General features: G+C 55.8%; 1 protein-coding gene across 1 annotated transcript in view; it reads right to left on the bottom strand.

The window, feature by feature from the left end:
• Positions 1 to 1,669: 1,669 nt before the first annotated feature.
• Positions 1,670 to 14,194, bottom strand: part of LOC103776514 (ephrin type-A receptor 8-like) — a gene marked incomplete at its 5' end in the record, with an annotated part of 13,684 nt that continues 1,159 nt past the window's right edge. Inside the window, 12 exons of the mRNA XM_008944026.1 lie at positions 1,670 to 1,784; positions 3,198 to 3,367; positions 3,938 to 4,129; positions 5,306 to 5,455; positions 7,863 to 8,072; positions 8,434 to 8,495; positions 9,112 to 9,297; positions 10,146 to 10,319; positions 10,796 to 10,863; positions 11,209 to 11,305; positions 11,794 to 11,956; positions 12,117 to 12,241. Of these exons, the coding sequence (XP_008942274.1) occupies positions 1,670 to 1,784; positions 3,198 to 3,367; positions 3,938 to 4,129; positions 5,306 to 5,455; positions 7,863 to 8,072; positions 8,434 to 8,495; positions 9,112 to 9,297; positions 10,146 to 10,319; positions 10,796 to 10,863; positions 11,209 to 11,305; positions 11,794 to 11,956; positions 12,117 to 12,241 (1,712 nt within the window). The remainder of the gene's footprint in view (positions 1,785 to 3,197; positions 3,368 to 3,937; positions 4,130 to 5,305; positions 5,456 to 7,862; positions 8,073 to 8,433; positions 8,496 to 9,111; positions 9,298 to 10,145; positions 10,320 to 10,795; positions 10,864 to 11,208; positions 11,306 to 11,793; positions 11,957 to 12,116; positions 12,242 to 14,194) is intronic.

The following is a 14,194-nucleotide window of genomic DNA, read 5'->3' as shown; positions in this document are numbered from 1 at the left end:
ACCCCACCCCACCCCACCTTGTGCCCAAACAGCACTGGGAGAACAGACCTCAGGCCTGATCCTACCAGTACCTGCGTTTGAGTGATGCTGGAATTCCTCTGCCAGTGCTAAGGACAGGATGCTGTGGGCCAGCCTGGTGCCTGGCAGTCAGCGTGGCTGCCCCCCAGCACTCCTGCTCCAGCAGCCCCCTCCCCAGCCACGCTCCCAGCAGATTGTTTTTTGCAGTGAGTTCAGCCCCACGACTGAGGCTCCTGTGCTTTGAGACCATTTTTGTGTACTTAACATCACATTTCAGTAAAACAGTTCCCAAACTTATAGAAAATTGTATTTACACTCAAAAGAAACCTTTCCAGCCCACAGCCTGTCCCTGCTCCCTGGGTCACATCTGCATCTCTGCAGCCAGCTCAGCCTCTCAGAGCAGCTCCACAAGTCTTTGGAGGCTGTTGCTCCACACCAGGCAAGCTTGCCAGAGAGATGCTCCTGTGCAGGAGAGGAATGCTGTGGAGGAAAGGCCAAGCTCCCAGTCACCAGGCCCACCAGCTGAAGACCCTCTTGGCCCAGACACCCTGTCCCCTGTCATACAGATTGTGTCCTCCCCACACAGAGCGATTGCAGCTGAACTGTTGCTCTGGATCCCTCCTCTACAGATGACACAGCAGCCCTGGGCACAGGCAGAGTGTGGCAATGGGGCAGCTCCTGGCTCCTGCTAGGGCAATATAAGAACAAAGATGAGTCTGGCAGCAGTCTCTTCACTCTGCCATCATTTGAGATGGGTGTAACCTCTCCCACTCCTCTCTCTTCTGGTAGAGGCCAGGATGGTTGTTCTGAGAGAGAAACCTGAGCTTGTGGCCCTAGAAGGCATCCCTGAGCTGCCCTGGGGTGCCTGTGCTGGATTTGGAGAGGAGCAGTGCTGGGGGGTTCAAGAGGTGGAGAGCCTCCCGCAGCACCCTGGGGCTTCTTGTGGCTCCAGATAACAGACACCAGCCAGCTCTCCTCCATGCTAGGGAGATCTCCCCTGCACGCAGAGCCAGCTCTTCCTGGTGCTGCTGCCTTGTACTCTGTCCCTTGCCCTCCCCAGCTTGGTAGAGGTGGACAGTGAAGTCTCCTGCAGGCTGGTGAACGCCAGGAGGTCCAAGCTGGCACACACTGCCACTGGGAGGTACTGGAAGCAGAGCTGTCTCTACTGTGTGGCAGTCTGTGGAGATCATCTCAGTTCAGAGCTCCAACAGACCCCCCAGCTGTCAGATCCAAAGGAGCTGTGTGCCTTGGCAAGCCCAAAGCCCAGCCCCACAGCTCCTGGTATTGCTGTTGTGTCTGATACCCCCCTCTGCAGGCGCAGCTGGGGCCATCCTGCTGTGTGAAGGGGTTACCACCTGCCCTGCAGAGCTGTGGGGACCCCCAGTCCCACAGGGAGACAGGAAAGGATGGAGAGAGGCAGGACGTGTCCTTAGCCTGCTCAGAAGGCTGCTCCCCCCTTCAGGTGGGGGAAGGAGGCAGCAGGACCACCGAGGTATCTGGAAAGCCGTGTTTCCACTGACACTGAAATCAAAGAGAAGCTGGCAGGGCTCCAGGTCCTTGTCTGGAGCCTCTTTTCCTGCTCACCACCCTGCTGCCCCTTTGCCAGGGTAAGTGTTAAGGAATGCCCCACGTGGGTCTGCAAAGCTGGTGATCAGAGATGTCTCCTGGGGCCATTTGTGTTCAGCAGCTGGGATCTCATGGCCTGGATGCTGCTCAGAATCTTCTTCTGGTGTCCCATCATGGTGATCCCCAGACTCCGAATGTCCCTGGAGAGCAAAGACACTGTCAGACCCCCCAGGTCTGGAGCTGTGCTGGACCCCAGAGAGCCTCTGCCACGTGTGCACCCCATGGACCAGCCCAGGACCCCGTGCCTGGCTTCTCTTCACTTGTCCATCAACCCAAGGCTGCTGCTGCCAACAGCCCACGTCTGTCCTCCCAGGGACAGAGAGGCTGCCATTTCCTCAGGCAAATCCACCTGACAGGGCCACTGTGACAACCCTGGGGGGAGCAGGAGCAGCAGGGGGATCACTCCTGACAGGATAGTAGGTGACAAGATCGATGCTCTGAAATTGGATTCAGTTTTAGTGAGATGCCCTCAGATAACCCAGTCAGAAAGATGGATGGATGATGAGCCTTCCCCACTCAAAAGCTTTCCTGACGTGCATGAGAAACAAGGATTGGTATCAGCTCAATCCCACGGCAGCGACCACAAGTACAGCCCCTGATCAATGCACGGGACAGCCCTCTGTCTGCATCTCTCCATCTTCCCTTTCACTGCCTCCTTCTCCAGCTCCCACATCTCCACCACGGCACGCGCTGTCACGTCCTGCCCAAGTCACAGGAGTTACTGTCTGACAGCTCCATGCCTTCTGACAGGCAACAAGTCTCCTCAGAGGCAGGAGAGGCTGTTGCCAGCCCTGACACTAATGCTAACTCCAGGGGATGTGGGATGAAAGCCCAGGGCAGGCATAGTTGCTGCTTTTTCTGGTACTGCTTGGAGCATCAGCCACTTCAGAGACCCCCTAGACAGGAGGGACAGCAAGCTCCTTACAGCAGGAGGAGGAAGATGAGTGTTGGGACACATGTTCCCAAGCCTTCCTTCCTTAACCCCAACAGTGGTCACTGGGCTATGACCTTCCAGTCACACTGAGGCCCTGGCTGGTCCCTTCCTGCCTAGATGCACTGAAGAGGGAGCTGGTCCAGTGCACTGAAGTCTGAAGAAACTCTGAGGTGCCCCACAGCCCCGTTTGTTTTGCAGTGGTCCCAGAGAAGCTGTGCAGCGTGGCACAGCCACACTCAGGTCCAGACATGCCTTTTGCAGGGAAAACAGACAAGGAGGGCAAGGAGACAGTAACTTCATGTCTGAACCTGCTCTGGTCAGGAAGTTGGATTGTAGGACCTCCTGAAGCACCTTAAAACCCAAATTACTTATAAATCTGTGGTGATGTTGAAGAGCCATCAGAGAGCACCAGAGATGACTTGGTACTCACCCTCTGAGTACAACTCCCACATCTACTCTCACAGGTCAGTACAGCCTTGGACATTGTCCCAGGCCTCAGTGCTGTTTCCTTAGGATCCTGTCTCTGGCATCAGGGACCAGCTGCATCGAGTAAGCCAAGGCAGGGCAGTGGTGGTTTGGGGCTGGTGGGATGGTGCAGGGCAACCCAACGGGTACTCACTCGATATTCATGCGCATCACCATGCCCAGGGAGGAGTACCCTGCCATGGCAAAGTTGTCCCGGTAGTGCCCCAGCCGGATGGACTCCAGCCAGTCCTCCACTGTCAGACAGCTGGCCAGGTCGAGGAGACCCCTGTCGAAGGGTGTTTGGGTGAACCTGGGAGCAGGACAGAAGGAGTTAAACCAGGAGGTGTTGGTGTGAGGCTGTGAGGTCCATCTCAAAGCGCCTGTGAGCCTGCAGGTGAGGGCAGGACAGAGAAAGTCCTCACAGGCTGGTACAGGCAGGCACAGGGCACTGCTGCACATACCTGACCAGACCCTGGCACGGGGATGCCACAGTGGGAGCAAGGCAGGGAAGTGCAGGATGCTTCCCACTGCCCACTACAATCTCTGCCCATGGGCCCTATGCATGGCCACGCTCACAGGGGGAGCCACTGCTGCCACAGCTGGGCAGAAATCACAGAATCACAGAATGTCCGGGGTTGGAAGGGACCTCCAGAGATCAAGTCCAAACCCCCTGCCAGAGCAGGACCACCTGATCTAGGTCAGGTCATACAGGAACCCATTGGAACGGGTCTGAAAAGTCTCCAGGGAAGGAGACTCCACAACCTCCCTGGGGAGCCTGTTCCAGTGCTCTGGAACCCTGACAGTAAAGAAGTTCTTCCTCATGCTGAGGTGGAACTTCTTGGGGGCAACCAGGAGCTGCCACCCCCTGTCTGTGGGGGGGCTGGGGAGCCCTTACCTGTTGACAGTGGCTGTGCACTTCAGGCTGTCGGGGCTGCGGATCAGCTTGTCCAGGACGAGGACGATCTGGGAGAAGCGTGGCCTCTCGCCGCGCTCCTTCTGCCAGCAATCCAGCATCAGCTGGTGCAGGGCCGTGGGGCAGCCCATGGGGGCGGGCAGGCGGTAGCCTTCCTCCACGGAGTTAATGACCTGGGAGGGAGACACACAGTCAGAAGGGAGCTGCAGCCCTGCCTGACCCCCAGCACGCCAGACGGCAGCACACAGGGAAGGTCCCCGGTGTGTGAGCTGCTGGGGACCTCAGATGGGGGACTGGGGAGGTGTACACAAGATCCTTGCTAAAGAACAAGGGGATTGCCAGCCATGTGTGTGCAGTCTCTGCGGAGGGCTGGAGGCAGGCTGGGTACTGCACTCAGACAAGAATCCACTGCTGTGACAGTGGGTTTATTAGGCGGTCCAACAGGCCTAAAATATTGCAGCTCCCTTCCTGCAGACCAACCACAAGAGCTGCACTCACTCTCAGTTATTCTACAGCTGAGACTTGCCACCACTCAGCAAGGCTGGAGGACACCCTGCTCAAAGGAGCTGTGCAGAGGAGGTAGGGTGAGCCATAGCATCCATGCCCTGCTGTCACCAAAGCCACTTTCTAAAATAATAAAAACACTAGGGAGTGAGGGGACTCTTAGGACTCCCAGAGCAGGGAGAAGGCGAGTAGTTTTATAGTCCCTATAGGTAAAAAAAGGAGTCCTTTGGTTCTGCAGAGTCAAAAGATTAATTTTGTTGCTCCTTTTGGAAGGTTTGCTCCCAGGCTGTAGCTTGGTCCCTACGTTTTCCTACTGTTTTTATGCCACTCTTGAAGTGAGAGTGGCTCCATGTAACTCTGGCAAGCTCAAAGCCTACCCCTGCCAAGTGGTGCAAGCCTGTGGCTCTCAGCACCCTCACATGGGTGGTGGAAGGGGTGGACCCCAGCACTGGGTGCAGGAGGGACTGGCGTGCTAATGCAGGGGGGCTGCAGTGATCCTAGAGAAGTCCTGATCCCTTCCAGGGAATGGGAAAGGTGCTGAACATGTGCTGAAGCTCTCCAGCCAACAGAAAGGCTTGTTTGGAGAAGCAGAGAGGGATGGGGAGACCCACAAGGCACAGCCACGAGCCACGGTGCTGCAAAGGCAAAGGCAGCGTGGTGCCACGGTGGGCAGCACCCTGATGTCCCCGCGGAGGGGACAAGGACTCTGTGCACAGCCTGCTGGGAGGGGACGAGGGGCACAGGCTGCTCTGTGGGTCCCTTCCCCCCCCCTCCCAGCGGGGCTGGATTTGGCGAGGGCAGGAGGAGAGGCAGGTTTGGCAGCAGGCTGCCCCACGGGCACTCACGTCGCGGTTGGTCATGTTCCAGTAGGGCCGCTCGCCGTAGGCCAGCACCTCCCACATGACTATCCCATAGCTCCACACGTCGCTGGCCGAGGAGAACTTGCGGTAGGCGATGGCCTCCGGAGCCGTCCAACGGATGGGGATCTTCCCCCCCTGGAAAAGCAAGACACCCGTGGAGGCTCAGCCATCCCTACCTCTCCGCAGCTGGGATGGCAGAGGAGACAAGTGAAACGCTGGGATGGCACCTTCTGGAAAGGACTGAGGAGGTAGGCTGAGCATGATAAGGTTTACCTGAGGGATGACTTCAAGGTATTTCCAGTAGAGCAAGGAGAAAGCTGAGCTGTTTTACAAGGTCTTCTTCATGCACAGTTCTGGCCCACAGCGTTCAAGAAAGAGGGATTCAAAGGGATGAGGCAGAGCCGAGGGCTACTGGAGCACAACACCGTGGAGGTGACCCTGGGTGCAGGCAGAGAGCCTGACTTGAATAGACAGAGAGCGATGGCTTGTGCTCCCTGTCTTTGGGAGGGAAGCACTGAGGAGAAGGGCTTGTTGAATTAAAGGACCGTGCTGACAAGAATCAGCAATATATGGGCTAAGAATTCATTGAAGTTGGAAATGTGGTTGCCAGCCATCTGAAGAGGACAGTTGTGGTGTAGGGAGCATCAAGGAAGTTCCCCAGAGCAGACGGGGCAGGCATGATATGTCTGGGAACACCTTTCAGGCTTCCCTCTCTGGGCAGAGTTGCTTCCACCCGAGTCCTGCCTACTCTGGCACATTCTTTGATGGGGACTGAAGATGAGTGGTGTGTGTTTTGGGAGAGTCCCTTTGGGAAAGCTATATCCCAAGCAGGTGAGGACAACAGAGGAGGAATACAGGAGACCATCTTATCACAAGTTTCTGAACAAGAAAGCATCTTCATTTTCAGGACACCCTGATGGAAACCTCAACAAAGATCTCAGTGCTCCTGATCCTGTCAGTGCATCCTTGTGGTTCAGCTCTACCCAGACTATGCACCTACTCTTCTTCCAGAGCAACCATCTCTTCTGGGTTTCAGGGCGCCAAGATGCCACAAAGCCTCTGCTTGTGACATTCCTGGTGGCTGCTCCATCCTCTAGTGACCTCCCTGCTTGCATTCATACTGGGGTCATGAGACAGTATCCCTAGAAACTGGGCAGGATTGTAAAGGGTCAGCAGGTAGGTCAATACATGAGCTCTGGTCACTCAGGTCACCTTCCTAACCCAGTGTGGTCACCAGAAGTGGAAATGGTTTCCACTGTCTCTGGAAATTTGTTCACAGAGATTAAAAGTTTTGGGGGGAGCTCAGAGACTGTCTTGCTGGGAGGAGTACCAGGCTATGTGAGTGTCTGTAGGCCACAGAAAAGGAGATGGGCTGCTCTGACATCAGGAAGCCCCAGCTGATCTCAGGCCCCTTCTCACCCTTCCTCTGAGAGGACCAAAGTCAAGATGCAGAAGATGCTGTCCTTGAACCAAGCAGTGGGAACCTTCTCCAAAGTTAAAGCATCTGGATTATCAAGTTGTTTCTTAAGACACCAAAGGGAATAGCTGAACACAAAGCCACCCAGGGCACATTCTGGCTCACTTCTCCACTTGGCTGAAGCCAAGCTGAAATCATGAAGACCATGTTCTCCAGGCTGGGCCACTGTGCCCTCACCCTTCAGAGTTGTAACCACTTTGGGCCATGCTCTGCATTGCCGTCAGCTATCCCAAAGTAACCTGAACCTCTTTCTGCTTCTCTAGTCCTGGTCCTTCTGAAAAAATGATGCTCTGACTCCTCAGCTGCAGCTCCAAACTGGCCTCCATCAGGAACTGTCTATCCACCATGTTTTCCCAGACAGAGATGTGTCTGGGGAGCACACAAATGCCTTCCATGGCCAGAGAAGAGCAAAAGAGCACGTTCCCTCAATATATTTCATTTAGCCTCTGATGATCTTCAGTGGAAGAGCACATCAAGCTCCAGAGATGTCAGATTGGCCAGAAAAAAACACTTAAAATGGCTTCACAGAAAAAAATGTTCTACATTAAACCAAAATCACATAGGTTGCAAACCTCTCAACACCCTAGAATGAGGCAGTCACATGGAAAGACCAGTGTGTGGCCAAACAAAAGTGGGTGGACAAAAACCAGTGGGTGGCCACGAGGCTGAAGTGTGTACTATAACATCCACCTACCGACTGGTGGCTCTAGGACTATGGAGGGAGTGGAGGGAGATACACAGCCAAGGGCTGGGCTCCAGTGAGGACGTGGCCGTGTCCCTGTGCAGTGGGCCCACAGGAGCTGTCGACTGGAGAGGTTTGAGCAGCCTGCTCTCCCCACCCTGCTTCCCGTTGCACACTTCTGGGATGTCCCCGTACGAAGGACGATGCATCAAGGCTCAGCAGCTCTTTAGGGCCATACCCTTGGTGCAGGTATCAGCAGTGACTGCCTCCATTCCTGCCCTGTCTACAGGGACTTGGAAGTGCCTGACTTTTCCATCTGCCCGTGGCTTGGGGCAATCACCACCAGCCAGGCCCAAGCCCCCGCGCTGCCAGGAGCCACGCACCGTGGTGGTGTAGGCAGCGTCGGGGTCATCCTCCAGGATGCGGGAGAGGCCGAAGTCAGACACCTTGCAGACCAGGTTGCTGTTCACCAGGAGGTTGCGGGCAGCCAGGTCCCTGTGCACGTAGCCCAGGTCAGACAGGTACCTCATGCCCGCCCCGATGCCGCGCAGCATGCCCACCAGCTGGATGATGGTGAACTGCCCGTCGTGTTTCTGGAAAGGAAATAACCCAGGGTTCATCCGTGGCTTTCGCTAGCATCCTCTTGATTAAACTGACCCCCCTACTACCTCTCATCTCTGGCTTGGTACCTCCTCTAACCCCATTGCCACTCTCTTGTCCCCCCAGCCTCTGACACACTGTGTGGGCAGCTGTGCCTCTCTTTGCAGTGCCAGGCTTGGGGAGATGGTCACGATGTCCTGGAGCCTGTGTCTGCTGGAGAGGTGAGGGCTCAGAGCACACCAGTCCCACACAGGGCTTGCAGTGGCCACCAGGCTGAGGAGCAGGACCAGACTCTCCTCCAGTCACTCAGCCCAGAGCAATGTGCAATGAATAAATATCAAAGCAGCTCCTTACCCTGAGGAAGGTGTCTAGCGAGCCGTTCTCCATGTATTCAGTAACAATCATTACCAATTTGCCTGCAGAAGACAAGGGAGGTCAAGTTAGCAGAGAAGTCACCTTCTTCCAGGAAGCCCAGTTCCAGGCTTTTACTGGGAGGGACGTGGATCCTGTGGATCTCCCACAGCCCTGCAGACTGGTCTCACCTCAGCACAGCACAGGATGACCACCATGGTGGGATGTGGCAATAACCCTGACACTTACCCCTCCCTCCAGGTGCTATGGATGTGGCTAGGTCAGCTTCGTTATCCCACTGAAATTTGCATGCCATTAGCATAATGCTTTGCATCAGAATGTACCTCTTTGAAGGAAGACTTCAAATTATGATTCTATACAGGCAGCCTTTAAAATAAACGCTAATGGGTAGGACATAGCCCAGACCAATGACCCTGACCTGAGGTGTGGGGTGGAGCCAGGTGTGGAACTGCCACAAGGAAAGTTTGCACTAGAAGAGAAAGCAAAGGGGTGGGGTGGAGGGGACCCCGGGCAAAGGGACATCTGACCAGTGAGTAACGGGGCAGCTGAAGGATGGAGTACACACAGAGTGGTCCCTGGCCCCCATCTCCCAGGCTGCCCACAGGGAGACACACCCCAGCCCTGCCCCACCGCAGCATCCCATCCCCAGCAGCCACATACTCCTGGTCACCACCCCCTCCAGGTGGATGACGTTGGGGTGGTCGAACTGTGCCATGATGCTGGCTTCGCTCAGGAAGTCCCGCCTCTGCTTCTCCGTGTAGCCTGCCTTCAGGGCCTTGATGGCCACGGGGATCTCCCTCTTCCCTGGCAGCTTCAGGCGGCCGTAACACACCTCTCCAGACTCCCCTGCAAGGCAAGGTGAGGGCATGAGGAGCTCCTCGGGTTCTTGCACTGGCCCCCCAGCAGCACGGGTCACCCAGGCTGCCTGCATGCTCACAGCCTGCTCCAGCCCCTCGGGGCTCCGGGGCTCTTTGTGTATCCCTGTCTCTGAGCACAGAGGATTGCCCACATCCAGCTTCCAGTGCCACCTCTGGGAACTGGGCAGAAATATCAGAAACCACCTCTCTGTGATGCCTCCCTCCTGAAGATGAGGGGCCAAGAGTAGTAATTAGAATGCCAATTGGTCTACTGCTTTTAATGAATAAATCCGGGAGCAGCAGGGATGTCTCTCAGCCAAGCTTCCTAATGTCTCTCTGGGTAAGCCCTTGGGGTGCTGCTGGTCAAATTCCAGCTCCATCTGCCCCGTGCTTCCCTGCAAGCCCCTGGATAGGAACCTAGGCAAAAATCCTTTCTGTTCTGAAAATGTTCCATTGTGCTTGAAATTTCATTTTCATCTTGTCACCCCAGCACTTGCTCTGCAGTTTGAGAGCAGGGTGACCACACTGGAGCACCCACGTGGGACACACTGAGCCATCTGCTGTGTCAGCCTGAGCTGCTGCTGCCACGATGGCTGAGCAGCAACCCTCTGCCCCAGGCTTCCTCCAAGGAGTTTATATCATGAACCAAGAAACCCCCGTTCTATCCATGATTTTGATCTCAAAAGGATAAGGAGAAGGTGAAGCTCTGGTTGAGAACTGTGGCTGTGCTGCTCAGCCTGCTGTGCTCCCAGCGGGCCGTGGGGAGGGCACAATCTTAAGTCACGAGTTTCCCTGAGCAGATGTGATGCAAAGAGGCAGCCTGGTCTGGGGACTCACCAGACCCAATGACCTTCTCAATCTTGATCCGGGAGGCCTCGATTTCACGGGTGAACTCATGCACAGCCTGGCAAGGGTCCTCGTACGTGTGGGGGTCCACATAGAACTTGGACTCGGGGAACTTCACTGCCGGGTTTCGGAGGGAAGAGAGGAGATAAGCTCTTTCAGGCAGCCCTGATAAGAAGTAGGGGCATCCAGCATCCGGACAGAGGATGGACAGTGACAGAACTTCCTGGGAGCCACAGAGTTTGCAGCCCCAAGGAAACCTAAAGCACACTTCTGGCATGGCAGCATCCTTGGAGCAGTTCAGGACCTGGCTGTTCCTCCATGTGATTGTCCCTTTACATCACCTTCCCCACCCCCACCCCTTGCCTATGATGAATTTTCCACTCTTCCAGCCTGCTGCTGTCTGGGATGAGCCTATCTCAGTTCCATCTGACTCTGTGCAGCCCTTCAGCCCCATTACCAGGATGTCCCTGGGATCAGAGACCCAACTCAGCTCACCTACCCACATCCCCAGAAGCAGGCAGTGGTCAAAACCCTTCCCCCTTGAAACCACAGCAGTACCAAGGGTTAATGGTCCAGGTCCCTGCCCATCTACAGGTCTGAACTCCTTCACACCCCAGGGACAGTAGCAGGAAGGGTCCTACCTTGCCCATTCTGATAATGCATCTTCTCCTCGTCGGAGTCCTGGAAAGCCTTGCTGTACCCACAGTGCCTGCCATGGGGACACAAGGGTCAGCAGAGGTGCTCCTGTCCCTCACGCCCACAAGCAGCCCAGGAGGGTGGAAGGCAGCGTATGCCAGGCCTGCAGACAGCCCAGGAGAAGCTGGAGCTCACACTGGGCCTGGCATAACACTGCCAGCATGAGGGGAAGGTCTGCAGACTGTCTCTGCCTCAGGGAAAGTGGAGGCAGGTTAGCCCCTAAACAAAGTCTCTTTGCTGCTGGCTGACACCTGACCTATGAGTGCTCTGGACAAACTCAGAGAAGTTGCACCTAAGTTCTCCCATTCCTCCTGCCTCACTTGGTGACAAGCCACACGAACCTCTAGAACACACGTACCTCTTCTTGCAGATTAGGACCACCAGCAATGCCACAAGGCCAGTGATGAGTGTCAGGCAGATCCAGACAATCGTCATGGTGTCGTACCGAAGAGAGACTAGGAGAAGCAGGGCAGGAATGAGGCGAGCTGGAGTGGGGAGTGCTCTGCTGAGCTCAGGCACTTTCCTACCCCAGTGGGGTCATGGTCTTCGATGATAAAACACCACCCACCATCCAGCCCCAGCTTTGGGGCTCTCCCAGTGTGCAGGGAGCATTTACACATGGGGAAACCAAGCACAGGTCTGGGAAAGCCGTGGTGGTATCACAAACCAGTGCAGAGAGCAGTCTGGAGCCTCAGGACCTCACCAGGTCTTCCCTGCCGTATCTGCTATGTCTTTCCTCCCTCTTCTTTCTAATGGATAAACACATCTTAGGGAGGGCAACCTCAAGCAAACCCTGCAGGCTGAAAAGCTCTGCAGCCCCAGGAGATGTGCCTCCAGCCTCCCTGCCTGTGTGGCAGAGGAACAATGGCCATGGAGAAGGGCATCACCACCCCCCATGCTCCCTGCCCCACACTTCCCACGTCCCACGACCACACACACTCACCTGGCTTCCCTGTTTCTGCCTCCACGGTCTGACTGAACCTCCCACAGCCAGCAGAGGTACGAGCCCGAACCTGGAAGATGTAGCGGGTTGCAGGCTTGAGCCCAGAGATGGTGGCAGTGGTGCCCTTGGATTTCAGAGTGGAATAGCTCTGCATTTCCTTGTCCTGGGGAAAAACAACACCAAGGCTTCCTTCACGGCAACCCCACAGTCTTCTAAAGCAAGGCTGGCTGACGGCAGCAGTTGAACCAGCAGGGTTTAGACTGGGCCATGCCCCTGTCTGAACCTGCCGTGCTGGGAGTGGTGTGCAGCAAGCTCAGCGTTACCTTCTCATAGTACTTGATCTCATACTCCAGGATGATGCCGTTGGGCTGGTCTGGCTCTTGCCACAGCAAGGTGATGCTGTTCTGGCCTGTGCTCTCCTGGCGGAGCACCACCACCTGGGAGGGGGCTGGGGACACAGACAACAGGGTGTGAGATGTCTCCTGGTGGGGGTCCTGCATGGGTGGGGGCAGAGGACACAGCAGCAGAGAAGGGTGGAATTGGAGCCCCATGCAGGACCCCTGTTTTAAACCCTGTTTCCATTTTAATTAAAGCCATGTGGAGATGAGTGCTGAGAAGGGGCTTGAAAACAGGCTGTTGTTTGCTTCAGTTGCTTCAATCTCTTTCCTATGGAGTGAGCAGGCAGCATGGAGATGAAAGAGAAGGGCACCGACCCAGCACAGACAAGAGGGGACACGTGCTCCACTGCAACCTGGAGCCAGAAAGGAGAAGGGGCTGCAGGGCTGGAAGTTGTGGAGGTGTCTAGCAGGAACCTGACGCCTCCTGCCCCACCTGGGGATAGGGGAGAGGGGAAGGGGAAGAGGAGGAGGGGAGAAGATAAATGTCCAGAGGGGTGATTAGAGACCGAGCATAAGTCTAAAGGTGCCCTGGGGGTGATCTCCTGCCTTGAGATACTCATCCTCTGCCTGGGCCTGAGCTGGGAGCCTGTGAATTGGTCCTTCTACCTGTTGTACCCAAATTGGTACTGCCAGAGCTGGAGTAGCCAACACACCAGCCTCTTTTCCCTCTTGGAAAATCCCCCCTGGAAGAACCCCAGAAAGCGTGGTGGGCTTCTGTGATGGCCAGGCACAGCTATGGGGTCTGACTTATGGAAAGGGGTCAGGCACCCCTTATGACCCTAACTGCAGAGTGAAAAAGGGGATGTGATGGCTCTGGGGAAGATGGAGCTGCTGTCTCCGTGGCTGCAGAGCAGGAGTGTTGCTGGAGCAGCACGGGCACCAAAAGAGGCCAGGGTCTGCAGCAGCAGTGATGCACATGGGGACTGAAAAGCAGCAGTTATAGCTCATTTCATCCTCAGGCTGGCTCCTCTGAGAAGCAGAAATCACTGTTGAGACACAGGACCTTGAGGACCTAGGACAAGAGTGGAGTGGTGGGAATAACCTAAACCCATGGCACATAAAACACCATCTCTCCAAAGAGCCCTGAGGCATCTGCTGCGCCCCCCCCTGCCCTGCACAACTGCCCAGGGCTGGGGGGACAAGAGTGCCCAGCACCCAAGCAGCACAGCAGGGCTCCCTCAGCCCCTCCTCGTGGGCTGGGGTGCTCTGTGGCGTGCAGCAGCTGGAGCACCGTGCACACACAGCAGCTAAGTTTCAATTACTGCCACGTTCCCAACCCTGCTGTGTCCACAGCACCTGCTCAGCACCCGCTTTCCCACAGAGAGGCTGAAATTCAGCACTTCTTAAGAGCGTCCCACTCCAAGGCTGATGCTGCTCACCAGCACTTGGAGGGACTGTGCAGGAGGGAGCCAGGAGGATGGAGCATTCCCATGGGGGCTCAGCAGAGTGCTGGAGAGGTGCTGTGGACAGGAATTAGTAACAAAAGGGTCTTGTCCTCCTGCCAGCCATGAGCTACTGCAGTGAGGATCCCCAGGATTCTCCTGCTGGCACCACTGCTGGGAGAGCAGCTCCTGTGCTCATTTCCAGCAGGGAGGAATAACAACAACTCAGGAAGCTCCTGTGAGCTCATTTCCAACAGGGAGGCATAACAAGAAGGGTCATTCCCGGCCCTGTCCTCTGCCTGCAGCATGTCCACAGAAAGGAGCTTAGCTGGGCTCTGCTCTGGGAGATGCCCAGATGACCCTGGAGCAAGGTCATGGCCTACCTGGGCTAGCACATGGCTCAGGAGTATTTCCTGGGGAAAGACCATTTCACAGCAAGGGCTTTTCAAAGATGAGACATGCATGAGAGAGACTTTCTTCAGCAAATGTTGCTGTCACCTGCCAGGGCCTGGCACTGGTGTGAGCTAAGAGCATGAACTGCTGCTTGGCCCTTCGGGAAGGGAGAGACAGCTGAAGGAACAGCCTGAAAGATTCATGCTCCACTTAGTGTTCCTGTCAATA

The sequence above is a fragment of the Merops nubicus genome, unplaced genomic scaffold (genome assembly GCF_000691845.1).
Source record: "Merops nubicus isolate BGI_N331 unplaced genomic scaffold, ASM69184v1 scaffold31417, whole genome shotgun sequence".
NCBI lineage: Eukaryota > Metazoa > Chordata > Aves > Coraciiformes > Meropidae > Merops > Merops nubicus.
This window is presented reverse-complemented; position numbering and strand designations above follow the sequence as displayed.